Here is a 19,054-nt window from a genome sequence, read left to right on the forward strand (position 1 = left end):
TATACAGGAAGAAGAAAGCCAAAAAAAGTCGTAACTGATGAGAGCTGTAGTTCTGGTAGGTGATGCAGTTAGTGAAAGGATAGTGTCTAATACATGGAAAACTGAATCAGTTAATGTAAGAAACAAGAGAACTATTGTTGCAATGAATCTGGGTATCAAAACACAGGAAACAGTCATGGGTAAAAGCATACATAAAGCACTACAGGGTTGCAAAGAGTACTAGAGGGTTACAGAAACATCATGGACTCATGATGATTCCCTGCACATAGGTACTGAAGGGGAGCTGGTATTCAGAAAAGATGAAAATGATGGTAAAAGCAGTGTGTGTGAATGGAATGACAGACTGATGTTTCAGAAAGGGATCCCCGATAAAACAGATTCTGTTTGCATAGAAAATTACTTTGGGGAAAGACAGTGGGTAGTTCTGCTGTAGAATTCCAGAGTTATATTTGGATATGGATAGAGATGTTCAAACTGTTATTACAGGGAGAAATTCTGCAGAGAATTGTCTCATTATGGCAGACTCCAATTTCTCAGATACAGGCTGCAGAACAAATGCTACCGAAGGCAGCCCGGATATTCCGGAGTGTGACAACTGACAGATTTTCTGACAGAAAACAGAGAGGCTTCTTTCTAAACTTAGTTGCAGAAAGTATTGAGGTTGTTATAGGACAGCTAATTATAAAAAATAGCATCAGATGACATGAATATTGGTTTAATCTAAATAAAATGGAGAGATAAACAAAAATAGATCTGTTGGTAAGTCTGTCTATCAGAATTTTAAAGAAATGAGTGAAGGCAGCAGAAGTTAATTGTTCAGGGACTTCTCTGTGGAGGAGACTTGGATTCTCTTTAAGGCAAAACACAGAAGAATTTCTGGAGCTTTTAAACCCTGCAAAGCAAAAAACTTCTAGAAAAAGCCTCAAAACCTACCTGTATGAAAACCCACCTCAAAAATGGTACCTAGATGGAAATCGAAAAAGGATGCTCAGCAATAAAGGATGTGCCTTATAGGTCAATTTTCAATAAAGGCTCTTGAAACAAGGGCTCAAAGACACAGCCAGTTGATAGGAAATGAGAACAGAAAGGAAATCTGCATTACTGTGAATGGAAGCAAAACTTGAAGCTCCTTGTTTTCACCCAGTGCAACCAGAAAACCTCTGTTTCAGGATTCAGAAAAAGCTGGCGTATGAAATCCTTCTGCTGGTGAGAAGCATCTTAAGTAAGTCTCTCCACTCAGAACTGGTGCCATGTGACTGGAAAAGAGGCAATCCGGTGCCTTTAGTAGAAGATAGCTAAGGCAGGTAAAGGAACTAGTTAAAGAAAGATACTGCAGGATTATGTTGAAATGCTATTGAAACATTCTTGGGCTGGAGTAGGATTCCTATTACCTTTTTCAGTACTGATTACTCTTGAAACCAATCTTGGCTGAATATTTCTTTTGATGACCTTGGTTTTAAAAAGTAATATACTAATAAGGTTTGGGGAGACATTATCAACATAGAAAAGGAGACTGATATGCAGAAAAATCAGGAGTACCTTGCAGGCTGGAAAAGTAGAAATGAGATGAAATTTCATTACATGCATGTAGTTACTAATAAATTTTTTTTTAATGTAATTGAACCCTCATGAGAGTAACATGACACCAGAAGAGCCTGTGTGTTTTAAAGGATCATGAAATAACTAGGATTAACCAGTGCAATGCCTGAGTCAACAGGGAATTACAATCCTAGATCACACCTAGTGAGATATTGCCATGAGAAATATGAGAGCTCTGGAGAAATGTAATCTGGAGTACTCTGTACAGTCTTGGTCATCCATATTCACCAAAGATGAATTCAGACTGGAAATGATGAAGGGAAAGTCTGTGAAGATAATCAAGAGAAGAGAATGCAGAGCCTCTCATGAGATGAGAGAACGAGCAGCAGAAGGAATGATTCTTACTTTCCCATCAAAGTGTCTCTCATTCCCTAATCCCATCTGTCTATCACAATAGTCCCACTGGGCAGGGGAGAGCAGTGCAGGATGGATGCTGGAAGGATGCATATTTGGACCGGCTGGTGGCTGGTGCCTAACAAAAAGAGTAACAGCTGAAGTCTGCCTGCTTTTTCCCTTTAGTGGAGGGTCTCATTTGTCTTTTTTTCCTCTGACTTGGCTGCCTTTTTTCACAACATTTAAAGAAACATAATTATCTTTGAGATGTTGGCTGCTCTTTTGTATTTGGTTGAAATAGTGCAATGGATCACAAGTTCTTAATAGTCAGGACTGAAGGACAGAAATGGACTATAGCATCATATGAACCTCATTTCCTTAGGGAACAAGTGTAAAAACAGGGATGGCACAAGAATAAATAGGGACAGACTGCTGATGAAATTAAAAAGGCGGGACAGCAGCAGTAGGTCTCTATCAATCAGACAATTAAACTTCCAACTGGTATATTAGATACAAAGGGTATAACTAGTTTTAAGATTGTAATCAGGTTATGAAATGGATTATATGACATGATCGCCTTCAGGAAGTCCTCTCCTGTCCTATCAGAAACAAGGGTGTGCTAATATGATGGCTCCATCCTAATGAGTGCAAGATAACATTTTAAGACTTGCAAAGAGGCGTACAGATCAGTTTAAAAGTCATTTGCAGAAGACACATTTACTCTATAGTATATCATATTTGTTCATCCTTGTCACTGAAAATCTGTTTTGCCAAGTTGCAGGCAGAATCTGGGACTATTGCTTGCTCTGCTTTTCTTCCTCTCTGGAAAGGCTGGGCGCTGGACTGCAGTGGTGCAGAACCTTGACGGCACAGAGAAAAGCAGTGGCAGCTTGCCCAGAACTCAAGTGCCGCACCTTATTTCCATACAAATATACATTGAATTGTATAAGATTTTACATCAGAATTCTTTTTTTTATTTATTTAAAGAGCACTGCAAATGTAGGCAGCACTTTGCAGAGAAATCCAAAATTGCTGTGAAGGTAACAAAAAAAAGAAAAGCCATGTAAAAGCATAGTGTTGTGCTCACAAAAAAATATATGGACTTAAATGAATTTCAGTTTATTGCACTGATATGAAAAGAGTTTGAATTCCTGATGCATGAGGATGAGCTTTGCCAGAGGATTTTTTAAGGAACTAGCTAACACATAATTTCCTTCTGCCAGATAAAGTTAGGACCTATCAGCCATGTCATAAACTGCTAGCAAGTCTCTGAACCTCTTGTTCAGCTCAGGCAGGAACAGCAAATCGTTTGGAGTAGAAGGATGGGAGAGCGATGCTTAGTGGCACTGTGAACTTTTGTACGCTGGCTGCGGTGTCAGCATATGAACAGCGTAGGAGTTTCCAACAGAGCTGGTAGAAAATGGGAAAATGGTTGACCAGGGAGATTTCATGGAAATGCAGTTTCAGCAGAATCCAGCAGCTCTATGGGAGTGTGGTGACTTCAATGAAACTTGATGAATTTATAAATTGTTCTGAACTTCTCATTTTGCTTCTGCACTGCTGTCAGTCTATACTAAGAACTGCAGCTTTATATGATATAAACTTTGATTAGACTTTGATTAAACTTTGATAGAGACTTTGATTAATAGTACTGTATGGAGAAGCCAGAACAAACCCCCCAGGGGCTGATGAAGAAAAAAATGTCAAGTGCTGACTAGCCAGCATAATATGCAGTAAACAGGAATGAGAAGCTAATCTATAATTTAAACAATGTGTTAATTAATACAGCATAAATAATGAAATCTGTGGTAAATCCAGGGAGCAATCTTGTCTATCTGCTCATCTTGGAGCAGCTAGAACACCATGCCCTTGAGTAAGAGGACAGTAACTGTATGCTAACAGAAAGGACTCTCTTTCCAATCAGATGATCAGCAGGATTTTTTGCTTGCTTACTAATTTGAAGACGGGAAGTCTTTCTAAAATCAAATGGCATAGTGGGAAAATCGAAGGAAGTAAAAGGGGAATGCCAAGGGATGACTGCCAGTCTGCATGCATGATTCCTAAACGAGGTGCCACAGAAAGGGACAGCCCTGACCTTCCCTACCCACCCTGATGCCGTGTCCCCTAGTCCCTACGAGTCGTGCGACACCTCCCTGCCCCAGGGAGTCCAACCAGATCCTGCTGAGACTCAACCAAGTTAGCAATGGGGAAAATAAAAGTGTCCGAGGGACCCAGCATACAGCCATGGCAATGCCAGGGATGCGATGGGAACATGCAACTCGGGTGAGGTGCTGGCAGGACTTGCCATGATTAAATCAAAGATTTTCAGGGGCAGCCTTCAGGTAGGTTGGCTTCAAGTCATTGCGGAATAACGGCCCTGAGCCAATTTGCCAGTCCAGGTCTGTCTGTCATTTTGTCAGTCCTCAGACTTGTTGAGCCAGCAGAGCAAATGTGGTAAGATGTGGCCATTATGCTGGATGTCCAGAGACCCAACCAAGGAAGAGTCTCATAGCCTTTAGACTGATCTTACTGTGTCAGCAAATCTGCCTAATACTTAGTCTATGGCAGTTTATTGTGGAAGTGTTTGTTTTTATAGCAAAGACTGTGAAACTACTGCTTATTTGCTAAATAGCTTGAAGGGTGGAGGCATTTTTAAGGGAATTACTTGCAGCCTTCTGAATTTATTGGGGTAATCCAATAATCCAAACACTTTCAACTCTGGTATATTGGTTCCCTGTGACTTGGAGGTAGATCCAGTGCAGGACCTGGTTGCCCAGCCCTGGGAGCAGAACTGAAAACACAGGGCGAAGGGCCCGGGTCCAGGTGGTTGGTGTATGTAGACCAGCACTGAGATCAGCTAGCCCATCCTGGCCTTGAGGCTATTGCTGTTAGACTGTTTCTGGTAGCTGAACTAGCTCACCTGCAGATGGTTCAGACATTTCTGTCTGCATATATGCCCTTATGCAAACAGATGTATGCAGGATGAACATCAGTTGTTTCAGTGGACTTTCTGCCATTGCTACCCCCACATGCAGAGCTGCCTCATTTCTCATATAGTTCCCACCTAGAATAGGACTGGTGAAGCTACTGACTCCCACCATGAAGCTGCTTAGGACATGACTTTCCTACAGAGTAACTAAGGAAGAGAAAAAAATAAAAAAAAAAAGGCAAAAAAAAAAGAAAAAAGCAATGCAGTTTGGAGGTGCTGCTGGCTCAGCAGAGAAGTTGCTGCAAGAATGCTGTGCTCAGAGCACATAAAGAGAAAGGAAGGGAAACAGCCTCCCATGAGGAAAAGACTGAGGAATTACTTATTTTTGAGGCACGACTGTCTTCTAAAGAGTAGATATTTCTTCAAACTCAAAGGAACCACCAGGGTGGAAAAGGTGGAGGTAATAGGGGGGGTTAGCACAGCTCCAGCTTAGTCCAGCATCATACTGAAGCTGTTTGTTTTCTTGAGGAATTAGCATTGAGAAATCATCACCTTCCCCCATAAGCTGTTTAATTTCTTCCACTCTGGGAGGGACCTGGCTGCTGGTTGAAGGCAGAATAAGAAAGATCACTTCCTCTAATTGTGCCAGTTTTGATGAAATCTTAAAGAAGAATCTGATTTTTAGATAAGAATTTAGATACTGTTTTATCAATACTCAGATTTCTCTGGGTGCCAACACAGAAGAGAGATGCCAGTCCATAGTGACGGTTTATGCACAAGCAATGTTCTGCTGCAGCAGTCACAGTACAGTGGTACACAATCCTTGCTAGAATTTTACATTGCAGTTTTTAAATTCATGTTTGGGGAGCCCAGGCAAGTGCTAAAGGATCCTTGTGGTGCATCCTCCGGGCTTTTGAAGTGGTCCTCACTGCTGTGTATGGAAAACTGAGAGGGAAGGTTTTGTACACATTGCGCAGTATTTTTCGTCCTAAGCACATACGTGCATGCCTGTATGTATTTCTTACCTTGATTAGCAGGGCTTAAGGACTGAAATAAGAAATAATCCACACCTAGCCAACACCCATTATAAAACGGGGAATCTTCAGTCACACTGACAGCATTCTCCTGTTGGGAATGATGCTATTTTGGTGCATTTAGAATGGAAAATACACAATTTCATAAATAAAATATTTAACATTTTTTCTTGTGGTCATTAATGGCTTGATAATAGAAATACCCTGCTTATAGACCAAGACATTTCCAGTATCATTCATTTCCCATGCCAAATTTGTGGTTTGTGATGGAAGTATACTTTAAAGAACATGGACCAGAGATGGCACTTATTAATTGTCATGATAACTTTGTCCTGTGGGACAGAGAACTAAAAGAACAATAATAAAAACCAAGTAGCATTCTCTAAACACAGAAAATCAATCCAATACTCTGTTTATTGATCCATGTTAGAAATCTCTGAAACAGCCTCAGTGAGTGGACAGCTAGCTGAAGCATATACCTTATGGCTAGGCCTTTTAAAACACTCAGTTGCAGCATGATAACACTGAGAGCAACTATGCTGTCCTTATGCAGCCTCACAGCAAATCTACCATCCTATAGTGCAATGCATTATCCTTAACATTTCTTCAAAAAAGGAGAGAGAACGGAAAAAGGATTTTCACAGCTGGCAATGTACTAAAACATATTAACTTTCATCAGGGGAATATAATGGTACTACTGTTTAAGAAAATGCTACAACCTTGTTTAATTTTCTTAGTTTTTTTTAAATGGAGCCTTTCCTCCTTGGAAGATGGGAGAAAATGGGGGAAGAGAGGATAAGTAAATATTTTCAGCTTTCTCAGCTGAAATCCATAATTATAGTTTTATTCCTTTCTGGGTTCTGATACATAGATTTCACAGAGCTGATTGCAGGCTTCAGGAACCATTTTTGCCTTTTAAATTGAAGCATTTCAGGTTTTCTCTAATTAACAACCACTTGCAGGGTACATCACAGGCTTAGTGCCTACTCACTAGCCACATTTCTCGTAGACAGATCTGTTATTGCACAAAAATGAGGGTGAGAGGCCTTCTGTATTAATAGTTTATGAAGATAGCTAAATTACAGCTGACCATAAAGTATTCTGGCTATGTTCTTCTCCTAAACATCTCTCTGGAGTCTCTTTTTCTTGGGGGACAAAGCTTCTTGAAGTGATAATACCTTCTCCTGAATGATAATAGTTTGGACTGGCTGATGCCGGGCAGCATCCTTTTGAGAAATAGCTGCAGGAAGTGCTTAGGCAACCTTCTTTGTACAGAGCACCAAGTAATTAAAACAGAAACTTTGGCTTTCTTTTCCCCTTAAGGTGACAGAGTTTCAGATCTAAAGAAACAAAACCAAAAACCACAGGAAGCAGGACAGCTGTTATTAGACGTCAGTTCAAAGGGGAGGTAAATGAAAAGGCTCTGATTTATCCAGAGGAAACTGCCCAGGATCAAGGTCTTCACACAGTTACCCACTTTGTTCCCATTCCTTTTTCACCTGATCAGTCTCACTGCACGTTACTCATAATAAGCTAACTAGACCCAGAGCTTCTTGGAGCAAGGTGCTGTCATAGTTTTGTCTTGTACAGTGGCAAGCACATGAGTTGTTTCTTAAAAACAAATGGCAAAACCACTGCATTTCCTTCCTCCCTCTGTCCCTTTGCTCCTCTTCCTCTCCTCTCTGCCTCATGACATTTGTGTCACCTTCTGGATCCCAAGTTCTCATTCACCTCATTCCCTTGCCAATAATTTCTGCCCAGGTGCAGCCATAAGGCAAAACAATGGTGCAATACAAAAGGAAAGCTGTCAGGTAACCAAAAGTAGCATCAAAAAAGCAGTAGAGAAAGTGATATTCTTATATCTGTATTGCTGACTGACAACCCCTATGGCAGGACTTATGCATGCATTTACCATTTTAAAGAAGAAATCACTCTTGCTGAAAGCATCAACCTTAGAAGGAAACCCAGAGCTTGAAGGAATGAATATTGCTGTAATGCTCAGGAGCTGACTTGTATTATTTCAGATAAACATGGCTGAGAACTGATGGACATGTATTCCATAGACACTGGCATTTTCTTCACAGAATAGCTGTTTTCTGCTGTGTTGTTTTCTGTTTTGCATAATACCATATGAACGTCATTACTGCAGTTTGGAGGGGTTTGAACATTCACAGAAAGAAGCACAGGGATAAGAGCAATAGTTTGATTGATGCAATTTTCACATTGGCCCACTGGATAATCAGAAGAGCTCCTCTATTACAAGGACGTGCAGAAAGCAAAACATTATAAATCCTACCCACACCCCAGGGCCAATAAGAAAGGCTAAAAAACCTCCAACAACACAGGCTTTCTTGACAGTCATTGTTAACCGCTTAATAGCAGCTAGCAGGCAAGATCTGCTCTTATGCCAGAAGTACAAGGCGCACAGCAGTTTGAAAGAAGGATAAATATGTATGTATAGAAATTACATCTTCCTAAAATCATAAAAAACCAAATAGATTAAATGAACCCCTACCTTGGAGAGCCTGGAGTGTACGAGTCTGTACAACAATACAGAGTTGCAGGACCAGCTGTGGTGCACTTTCCAGAAACGTGGCTAGCAAATGCAGCATACTCACATCTGCATACTCATACACCATTTTCCAATAAAACCGCCATCTGTCATTCTCTCCACTCCGTCGACTCCGGATACCCAGGTATATTGTGTGGAAATACCTAGAAATAAAAGAGAGAGGTTATAGAAATGCAGAATGATATTTTGCAGGTAACACTTCTGCTTGAAAATAACCACCATTTTTTCAGTGTACTTCAAAATAACCACTATTATTTAAAAGGATTATCATATTGCAATTTATAGTAGTTGATGTGATAAGAGTGAACTAAACTGAAGACAAGACTTGCCCTCATAAAACCATTTAAAAAGCTTAGCATTGTCTTATTTGTTAAATTGTATTCCTTTCAAGGACCCAGTCTTCTGAACTGAAATATAAGGGGGATGTATTGATTATGTGGCGTCCCTCAGAGTTTTTTCAAATAATGGGGGGAAAAAAGGTGATTCTGCAATGGTCTCTACTCAGAACCTGCAAAGAACTGATCTTTCTGCATGGCTCTATGTGGACTTGGAAGACCACCTGCACTGCAAGCCTGGGGTGGTCTTAGCCTGGGGCCCTGCTATGGCTGAACTCATAGTCCATCTTTTCCACCCGTCTAATGCATTGAATATCATATTTCAGGTACTGCCAAACATATAGTGCTTTTTCTCATAGTTTGATTATTTTAGGAGGAGAGAAGATGTAGCTGTGAGCTCCTATTTTAGGAGGAGCAGAGATCTGGCTGTGGGTTCCCTTGGTGATTAGAAGTGACTCACTACAATAACTCCCATGCAGCAGCAGCAGTAAGAAGCAGCAGGAGCCAGGAGCCCAACAGGCTGCTGCTGCTGCTGGCAGCAGTAACCAGCAGATGAGAGAAGTAATGGTCAGAAAGCACGTCAGCTCTGGTGGCCTGTGCAAGCAGGAGGAAAAACACCTGGCGACCAGCCAATTAAAGAGATTTCAGTGGGTGCGGGAGCAACCAGTGGTTTTAGAAAGCAAGGGATGTCTTCTGATGGCCAAGCCACCTGGCTGCTGTGATGCTTTTCATGACCCTTGCAGAGCTTGCAGCGGTCTCCCATGACACGCTTGTGTCACAGCACACTGACCACTCTGGGTGGCCTTTGATCTGCTCTATTATTCTAATCTCCTCTTTGTTATTCTGTGTCAGAAAGTCTAGGCTCCCACCTTGCTCCTACAATTTTAGTTCAAAACGAATTAAGGCTGGCTGAAAAAACAGTCTCACTTAACGAAAAATTCTGAAGATACTGTCTTGCATCCTACCAGAGTGCCCTGTTGGGCTACTAACTGATGTGGATCTCTGGTTCTCTTTTTCTTGACGTATCTTTCACATCCTGGTCCTGAAAGCATTTCCTTATGATCTTTTAATATGTTTTCACAGCACTTTTTCTTTTTTTTTTTAAATGAGATTATATTTTCTAGTAAGAAAAATTTTAGTAAATTTTAACCACTTCCAATATGAATTGTTTTAATTGGTTAAGATAAAACATTTCGGTATTTCTCCTCCTTTTCACAAGTTCTTGTCTTAAAACACTTTTCATAACTGGTGGAGCATGGTGAATTGTCGAACCTCTTTTTATATAGGCTACATGCAACATTTCCTCCCTCTTCTATTCAGTTGTAACTCTGAAGGTATCTCCTGGTGATGAGAAGATTTTTGGCCTCTGACTGGCAAACAGCCCAAGAATCAGTTGCCCCCTTGAAGAATGACTGCTGTGCTTGTATCCAATGAACCCTTGTACCCGATGCACGTGCCACTGCAGAGCAACAGTTTTACTCAGGAATATTCATCAAACAAAACCAGGGAGTAGCACAGAGAAACAGCTGAGAGGCCAGTTCTGAGCCTGCACCATTTCTCTTGACAATGCACATCATAGCAATATAAAAGGAAAGCACATTAAATTCACATTTAAATTAAAATCACACCAGGTGGCTTTGAATTTTATCAAAGTCCCATGTGGGAGCGAAGCAGCAATGAACTACTCAGAGACTGAGACCACAGAGGTACAGTAAACGAGAAGCCGACCCCACCTCTCGTGCAAAACACTGAGCAGGTCTAGATGGGTCAGAGTATGATGGGGTAACAGGGGCTCTCCGGCGTCCTCAGGGTTACGTAAAGTGAAATTGCCTGCTGTCCAGATCTGAAAGAAGCCACCCAGCTGGAAAGGCATCTTTTGTTGCGCAGTTCTGCTAATGGGGTCTGTTGGACCTCCAGGTTCTCAGTCACAATCAGTTTAATTGTTCCTAGACCTCTCATTAGTGTCCTGCAGCACAACAGGGACAGGTAGGGCTTGGACTCCTCACGTGGCCTCCCAAGGGGCACACCTGGGAATATTGCACATGGCGGGGGCAGACAGCATCTTCAGCATCCTTCTTTTGAGATATCACTAACCCTTGCTATAAATACCTAAAGTAGCTTTGGCTGCTGAGGGTTGTGCCAGGAGGCTCTAGCTCTGCCAGTGGAGCCATCTGCAACTTCAGTTCTACAGCGTTTGTGCAAAAAATACTTTTCCTATTATGAAAATGACATGCTGTGCCAGGCAACGTCCCCTAGGGTTCTTTACCTGCTCTGCAGAGTGGTTGTGCATGGCAAATATGTTGTGATTAATGAACCCTTATGGAAATATTTCCTCTCCCATTGCACTTTATTGTGAAACACTGGCAGTGAGTTATTGGGGACTGGGGAATCATTGCTCTTTGTCTACTTAGCTCTGCAATTTAGACACGAGAGGCAGAGGAGGAAGATACTTTCTCTTTTTACACACTGGGGACCAAATTTCAGCCTAGGGTGGTATTTTTTTCTGTCCTATCAATTTTGGCCAAATTAATAGCAGGCTGAAATGAGCATTTACACACATAATTACTGTCACTGATTTATAGGCACAATCAGGTGATTAGACAGCTAAAAATTCTCATTTGCATCCACAATTAATTGCACCAGCAATTGATGTTAGGTGTGCAAATTAGCAGTTATTAAAATAAAAAGATGGTCTCATAAAATGCTTCATATATCAAAGGCATTTTTTCCCCCTAGTGAAATAGAAAGAAGAAAAAAAATTGGGAGAAAGTGCTTATTTTGTTATGATTTCCAAATATAGCTTAACACTGCAGTAATGACACATTCCATTTTATATATATATATAAATATATATATATATATGCATTATGTAATTGCATCTTAGACACCCTCACTGGAGTCCTATTGTCAGCAAGTGCTATACGGACACACTCAGAGGTAGTTCCTGCCCTGAAGAGTTTTTATATGTTGGCCTTCTGGTATCATTTTCATGGAAACTCATATTTTTCTATGAGTCCAGGTTGTGGCTCTTATACGCAGTTATTCCAGAACAATATAGGAAGAAGTAATAACAGCTCTGCATTGGAAAATATCTTAGGTTCATTCTAGGGTAAACTGATGCCAATGAACCTGAAAGAACAGATGTGAATGTTATTATTTTGGTTGTGATTGCATCCAGAGGCCTCAGCTAAAGTCTTGTGCAGGTGCTGTACAAATATACAAAACTCGCCTATCCATTTCTCCAAAGAGCATTTAATTGACATGAAAAGAAATGACAAGGAGTGAAGAAGTGAGAGTTAGAGCACCAGAGGAAAAAAGGAAAAAAAGGAGGAAAGAGAATTACGGTAACAATACTGCCATCTAGTAAAGTAACTACTTCGTCTAATAAGTCAAGATAGTCCACTGAAGTTTCTGATTTCACTAGAAAATTGAAAAACAAATAAAAAACTCCACCACCCCTAAAAAATCCACAATTTCATAGCTCTCATGTTTGTGGAGAAAAGCTTAGAAGTAACTTAGTTTCCTAAAGGTTTTACAGTTAGAAGACTATAAAATGTACTATGAAAAAGCAATATCAAACCTTATTATTTTAAAATGAAGCCAGACTACTGCTTGGGTTGTCAACACTGATATAAACAAGCTTACTATTCAGAATGAAGACAACGGAGTAGGAAGCAATACTTCCTATACTGCTGATAGTCAGATGGCAACATACATATCATTATTTGAGACCTAATGTCTTTTTTACCCTCTGGAGGAAGTGTAGAATGCTTCAGCATTTAATTGTTTTAATTTATTTCAGTGCATCACACAGCACAGTATACAGACCATTGATAAAACATAACCCTGAAGGATACGAATCTGAGACAAGATTGCAAGTGACATTCTTTTTCCATTATAGTAATGAGGGAAGGCAGTAAAGTAAAAAACAAACAGAAAGCAGGTTAGTCCGTGTGCTGCCCACAAGAAGTGTTCAAGATGCAAGACAAATAGAAGCAAAAAAATTACCTATATTTGTAGTTGTGGAAAACCTGCATTTCTGTTCTAGGGAAAGAGACATTCATTCTGATCAGACAGTGGCTCCCCAGTGTTTCCAAAATCAAGAGTCCTCATTTTACTCCAGGGTTACATACCACTCTTGAGGATGGTCAGCATAGACTGAGATACCTATATTTGAAATACTTCTGGTGACACTTCAATTACATGATTAAAGCATGCCCAATTGTACATTTAATTGAGATGTGGTAGTGTAATTATATGATAATACCAAATATTTATAGAGAGTGCTTTCTGAGTTTAAAGTGCTTTACAAACATTAATTGATTAACTGGGATGAATGTAAATAATCTCACAGGGTTCGTTCCCCAGGAATTGGCAGCTGACCAACCTAATACCTTCCTACAGGAGTAGGTACTCAGCAGACTCAAATCCAGGTGAGATTTCATAAGCCCATGATGGGGATAAGTTGTCCTTTTCTTGTGTGCAGAAAAATCTCACTCCTTTCTCCCTCATTCTTAGGAATGTGATATTCTGTCCTGAATTTGTGGATAAAAAACCTTCTCCCCAGCTCTTGCTCCAGTACAAGGTAGGCAACGAGGCCCCCAGAATACTTTCCAAACGGGAGGCAATTCCTCAGAGTCAGATATTCTGGAAGAGAGACTTGAGATGCCACTGGCATTCGGGCTAAAGGTTTCCAACCTGACTACAGTTCATCTACTCTTTTATAAAAGGCCTTTCGTGAATATCCTGGTATCACTGAAACGGAAGGGGCTTTTGGCAGTGATTTAACAGAACTTGGGTTTTTACCTGGTTTACTTCATAGTAGCTGGGTGTCATTTATGCCCATTACTTCTCTCTATGAAATGATTTCAGAAGCTGCTCCATTATGCTTCACAGACACTATTCTTTTTAGTACAGACAGTTGAGGCTTATAAAGAAGTGGAACAGAGAATCCAAATCCTGATTGCTGGTGGACATGTTGCTCCCATGCGTGTGGGACTGAACTGTTCTTGCTGCACACGGTTTGCCTCAGTCAACGTCTTTCAATCTTCTGAGCTCCCCATCCTGAAGTTTGCCATTTGCCCTTACCTCGTTTCTTCCAGCCTCACAATTTATTGCAAATCTTTGGCTACAAATTGAGATTTTGGAGATTAGGAAGAGTTATGTTCAGTTGGTTTTCATTTAGACAATGTGCACAAGTATGTGCATATGGAAGTGCAGGGCCATATGCAAGTCCAGTCTGACCATAGCTCTGAGCACTTCTCGCTACAGATTTCCACCTTAATGAAACCATCCATCTGATGGTAATATACACAGCTCTAGAAAAAAGTTTTCAGTTTAGAAGTGTCAAAGACTACATTGCTACCATGTGCTTAATCTAAAAAGTCCTTAGGATGATACACATGAATGAAAGACCATTTGCATTCTTTGGAAAAATGAAAATGTTCTGATTTCATGCCTCATGTAGTCCATATTTATTACAATTGCCTAAGTCAGTAGAGGACATTTGCTTATGTTACATAATCTACCAAAACATTTGCGAGAAGATCAGAAGTCATTAATGGCTAGTTGTAGCAGTCCTAGACATTTATTCTGATGCCTAATTTGCCCCTGTATCAAACAGTACATTAAACAATTTAGCCATATCATAAACAGTTGTTCTTTCTGTATTTGAGGTGTGGAGAATAAAAATCACTACTGCAGAGTTAAAAAACAGTAGAATAAACAGCAATTCAGATAAGTGGTATTTTCTTCTGTTGCTTAGTTACCAGAGAAAACTTAACTGTATTTGTATCTCAACAGTATTTGCCGTGTTAAATAACAACAGATTGTTCTATTTTGCTTCTTATGTGTCTTTTTATTAGGTGTGCCTGAATACTTAAAAAAAAAAAAAGTTTCTTTAGCAGGAATACTTCCTTAACAGCGTGTGCTAACGCTTATTCTTTTTGTTCTGAAGAAACGGACAAATCCCTTCAGTTTTAATTCTTTTTTTTAGGAAGGAACAAGCAGCCAACTTTTAATTTTCCAATCAAATTATTTTTTGATGGGAGCATTAAGGTTTAATGTGCAAAAGGAAACTGAAATGCATTCTGTAGCACAGCAGTGACAAAAGCTTGTCCAACCAAGCACAGTTCTGGCAATTTACCAGCAGTCAAAAGTCTGGGCTTAATTTACTTTAAATTATGAGTGCAGCATCCTCATTTGTGTCACTGAGATGAGATCCATGTGAGGACAGATCCCACTGGGGAGTATTTCATCATAAGAGATGTTAAAAGACTTATTTCCAGAAGATACCTCCATTACAAATACAAAAAACAACCCCCAACTTCTGGTATTTAATTTCCCCTTGCAGTATTTAAGATATCAGAGAAGTAGCTCCTTTACTTCCTTTAATACAAAGCAAGGCACTTTATGAGCATAAACAAAATGATTACATCTGTTTTGTTATGACCTATAAAGCATTCCCCAGCATCTTCCATGACTGGGTGATCCTTCCCAAATGGCCACGAGTCATATTAGAGCAGCGTTTTATGGTCATCTAAATTTTTATGGCCATCTGAATTCAGCTACTGTCTGAATTCCCCAAATGTAGCCAGTCATCCCCAGCACTTCCCTTCCTTTCCTGACATGGCCAAGCTGCAGACCTCCAGTACGTGAACCACTGGTGTAGGGAGACAGGTTTAATGAGGAGAAGGCAGGGTGGTCTAAAGAAATCCCTGCTCCCCTGCTAACCCCCCTCACCTGCGGGGTATGGCTGCTTGGCCCCACTGCTCAGGCTACAGTGGGACTCAACCCTGCGTGAGGCAAGGGCCCCCTCCAGGGAAAAAACCTCCTTGTATTGCAAGAGAGGTGCAGCTCGCACGCTTGCACTGAATGACATGGATGCTGGGCTGTCCTGTGCTAGCACCCCTCTGACTTTACAGCATTTTACTGTCCCTTTTCTCTGCACCCTGCATATTCAGGTGAGATGGGCAGCAACCCCCCTGCCTACGCACACAGCGAGGTGATACCCCCACACCACGCCCGCCATGGGCTGCCACATCAGACAGAAATACCCCTGCAAGTCTGCCATTCCGTTTAATCATTTCCGTGTTCCTGCTTTCAAAACCGGGGTAATCCCAGTACGCGCTCGCCTCCCAGGGCTCCCCGTCAGCCCGGCGGCTCTGCGGCATCCCGACCAGCCTGTGAGTCCCCGTGCTGCCTGGCTGCCCCTGCCGTGTCTGTGGTGCTCGTCCTCGCGTCAGCTTTCCCCTCTGCAGTGCCAGGGCCCGGGGCAGACGGAGCTCGGCGGCCGCGGACCCATCGGGCAGGCAGCTGATGGTGGCACCGCCGGTGACGGGGATGGCTTAACCTTGTCATGGGGCGTGATACAGCCGTTGGCCGCAGCTCCTCAAGATGCCACCCCGATACTTCTCAGGAGTAAACATTAGTGCATTTTTTGCACTATCAACTATGGGCTAGAATTAAAAAGGAAAATGAAGAAATGAAATGGAAAAAAAAATATTCATAGTGTGCTGCAGCTGTCTATAGCTTTGTACCTCAGAGTTTCTTCACCAGACACTGCCACTGGTGCTGCATAACAGCTGCCTTTCCTGTTTCAGTCAGGGGACAAGGCCATTTAGACATGTTCAGCAGCACAACTCAAAAGTTTTACTGCGCTCTCATTTCCTGTATGGCACCGCACACCTGCGTGCTCTTTAACCACAGCCACTGCTTCATCAAAAGCTGATGAAATAGCTTTGGGCCGCAGAGGCCCCTTGGTTTCCACCTATGGGAAACACTGGAGTTTCTCATTTATCGTTGAGGCTGCAGCCCTGGAAGTGATGCCTGTGTGAGACCAGACCCCTGAGGGCAAGCAGCTTCCCGAGAGAGCAGAGATCTGCCCTGCTCTGTGTCCTCTGAAAAGCTGAGGGCTTTCCCGCCATGTTGGAAGGGTCCATACAGGCTTCCTGAAGCAAAAAAAACTCAACTGAAACTGTTAGGAAAACATGTCTTTATTGATAAATGCCAGGGCACTCCAAAGAGATAAATTAAAATCCTGAGTCACAGTCTGCTGTGTGACTGTCTCCTTTTGGTTTCCTTCCCGCAGCCTTACACGCTTTCAGGGGTGCCCAAGTGGAAGGCTGTCTCTGTCCTGTGAACAAGGGTTGAGATCCCCAACCAACAGTGGTTTACACTGAATTTCTTTCTCCTCTTCTCCTTCCTTCCTCCCCATGTCATATCTTCATTTGCATCTAAGCTTGTCTGCCTGTTAGTCAGCCCAAAACACCCTGGGAACTGAATCCTGGTTTGCCTCTGTCTCAGTCTGGAGATATCAAGAAGAATCAGGGAGCAGAAAAGCACAGAATCCCCAAGGGAGCTTCAGGCATTCCCTGGAAAGGCAATTAGTCATGGCCAAGGATCTGTACCATGCAGCTGTCACAGGAATATAATCATTATCATAGACATCCTCACTTCACCAGCCCCTGGGGCTGCAGCAGGAGCCGAATTGTTTCCCTGTTCCTCCCCAGCTACGACAGAATTATGATGATAGCCCTTGGAAATGGTCCCGAGACCCCCCTTCTGAGGCCAGCGAGGAAGATGCACCTGTCTCCCGACTACCTATTTGACTGCACTTGAAGAAAGGACCACTCGTAGAGTTACGAAGTGGGCACAGCTGGAGACCAGTGCCTCTGGCTTCTTCTCAGCTTGGGGTACCAGGTGTATTTCCCAGCTCTCTGAAGAAGCAGCCAAGCAGCATCCCATTATCACATAAGGACAAGACCAGGATGAGGCATCAAGAACCCTTTGCCTACCTTACCACCTATTAGTTTCCACAGGAGCAAAGTGTACAATGGCACACTCTGAAAACCAGTGTCCCATGGCTGGAGACCTTTCAGTCTGGAGACCAGCTCTTCTCCTGGGTACCAGTGTTTATTATTCACACTGCACACAGGGAGACAATCAGGCCCCTCCAGGGGAACCAAGTGTCTCCCAGCATCCATCTCTCAGACCATTTCCAGGGGGACATGGGCTATTTATTGATCTGAACAGTCCACAAGGGAGGGTTCAACATGGAGGTGGAGCACCAGAGCAGCTAGCGGGGTAAATACCCTTGAGCATTCCTGTGCCAGTTCACGGCTAGCTTTGTTAGGGAATCCTTCTGTGGCAAGCTCTCAAACTCGTGGTCAAACTCACCATCTGGAAGAGGGAATACCTTCACGCCATTATTCACCAGAACCCATGTTGTTTGTTGCTTTCTCTGATGTCTTTGATAAATTAAGTAGACTCATCTGCCTGCAGAATAAGCAGCTTTCCAGTGTCAACTTCCACAGAACAAGAGTAGGCAGTTGTGATTTCCTTGGTCCAGGAAAGGAAAAAATTGCATTTTCACAGCAGAGGAGATACCTGCAGTATCTTTTGCAAAAGTGAAGAGAAGCAAAAGTAGTACAAATACTAGAGAATCAGAATGGCTAGGGTAGAGGCTATATTTTATCCCCACAGACAAAATATAATGTGTTTCCTTCCATATACACATCTTTCTTTCATGACCACTGGTGTGTGCCAGGATGAATCTGGGTTGTGTCACTCTGGGGGCCTAGCATGTAATCTCACACTGTGAAACAGCAGGAGCTAGCTGCCTCCACTAACCAGTAAAAATGAACTACTGCCAACCTTCTCCTTCCTTCCTCCAAAAAACCTTCCAAATTGCTTATAAGAGCTTTTATAAGACCTGCCTGCTCTTTCTGGCTCAGAGAAAACACAACTGAGAATTCTGTTTGAAAATATCTATGCTGTAAATAACTTTTTATTCATCCTATTTATATAGCAGTCTATGCTTCAGCTTTTTCTTTTGAAGTACTCAGGAAAAGCTATTAGCTAATCCTCCGGTATAAAACTCCTAATAAATTGAATGCTCATTGTTTGGATGGAGCAATCTATAAGCATTCAGGAAGCAATGTGGGATTAGTCACTCATTAAGATATGGACAGACAGTGCTCGTGTGATCTTTATCTGATATTCAAATGGCTGTCAGCGTTATTTAACAGGAATTCAGGCTACCTTCCTGTTGGTGCTTGTAAGTGGTCCTGACTAATGGAGAATGTGCTTTAAATGTTGCCTGCTTGAAGAATTTTATATAAGATTCAATTCAAAACCAAATTTGCCAGCTAATAGTATTAGTAGCGCTCAACAGCATCTCACAAAGAAATGGTCCTGAATACCAAGCTGAACACTGCACCATGCACTATAGCTGCATGCTTTGCAAATGTAG

The 19,054-nt window shown here is 41.8% G+C and overlaps 1 protein-coding gene across 1 annotated transcript in view; it reads right to left on the reverse strand.

Annotated features, from left to right (window-relative positions):
• The window catches only part of XKR4 (XK related 4), a 228,880-nt gene that overhangs the window by 77,734 nt on the left and 132,092 nt on the right, over window positions 1-19,054 (reverse strand). The window contains exon 2 of the mRNA XM_030012770.1: window positions 8,411-8,610. Within this exon, the coding sequence (XP_029868630.1) occupies window positions 8,411-8,610 (200 nt within the window). The remainder of the gene's footprint in view (window positions 1-8,410; window positions 8,611-19,054) is intronic.

This window comes from Aquila chrysaetos, chromosome 4, assembly GCF_900496995.4.
Source record: "Aquila chrysaetos chrysaetos chromosome 4, bAquChr1.4, whole genome shotgun sequence".
NCBI classification, from domain to species: domain Eukaryota; kingdom Metazoa; phylum Chordata; class Aves; order Accipitriformes; family Accipitridae; genus Aquila; species Aquila chrysaetos.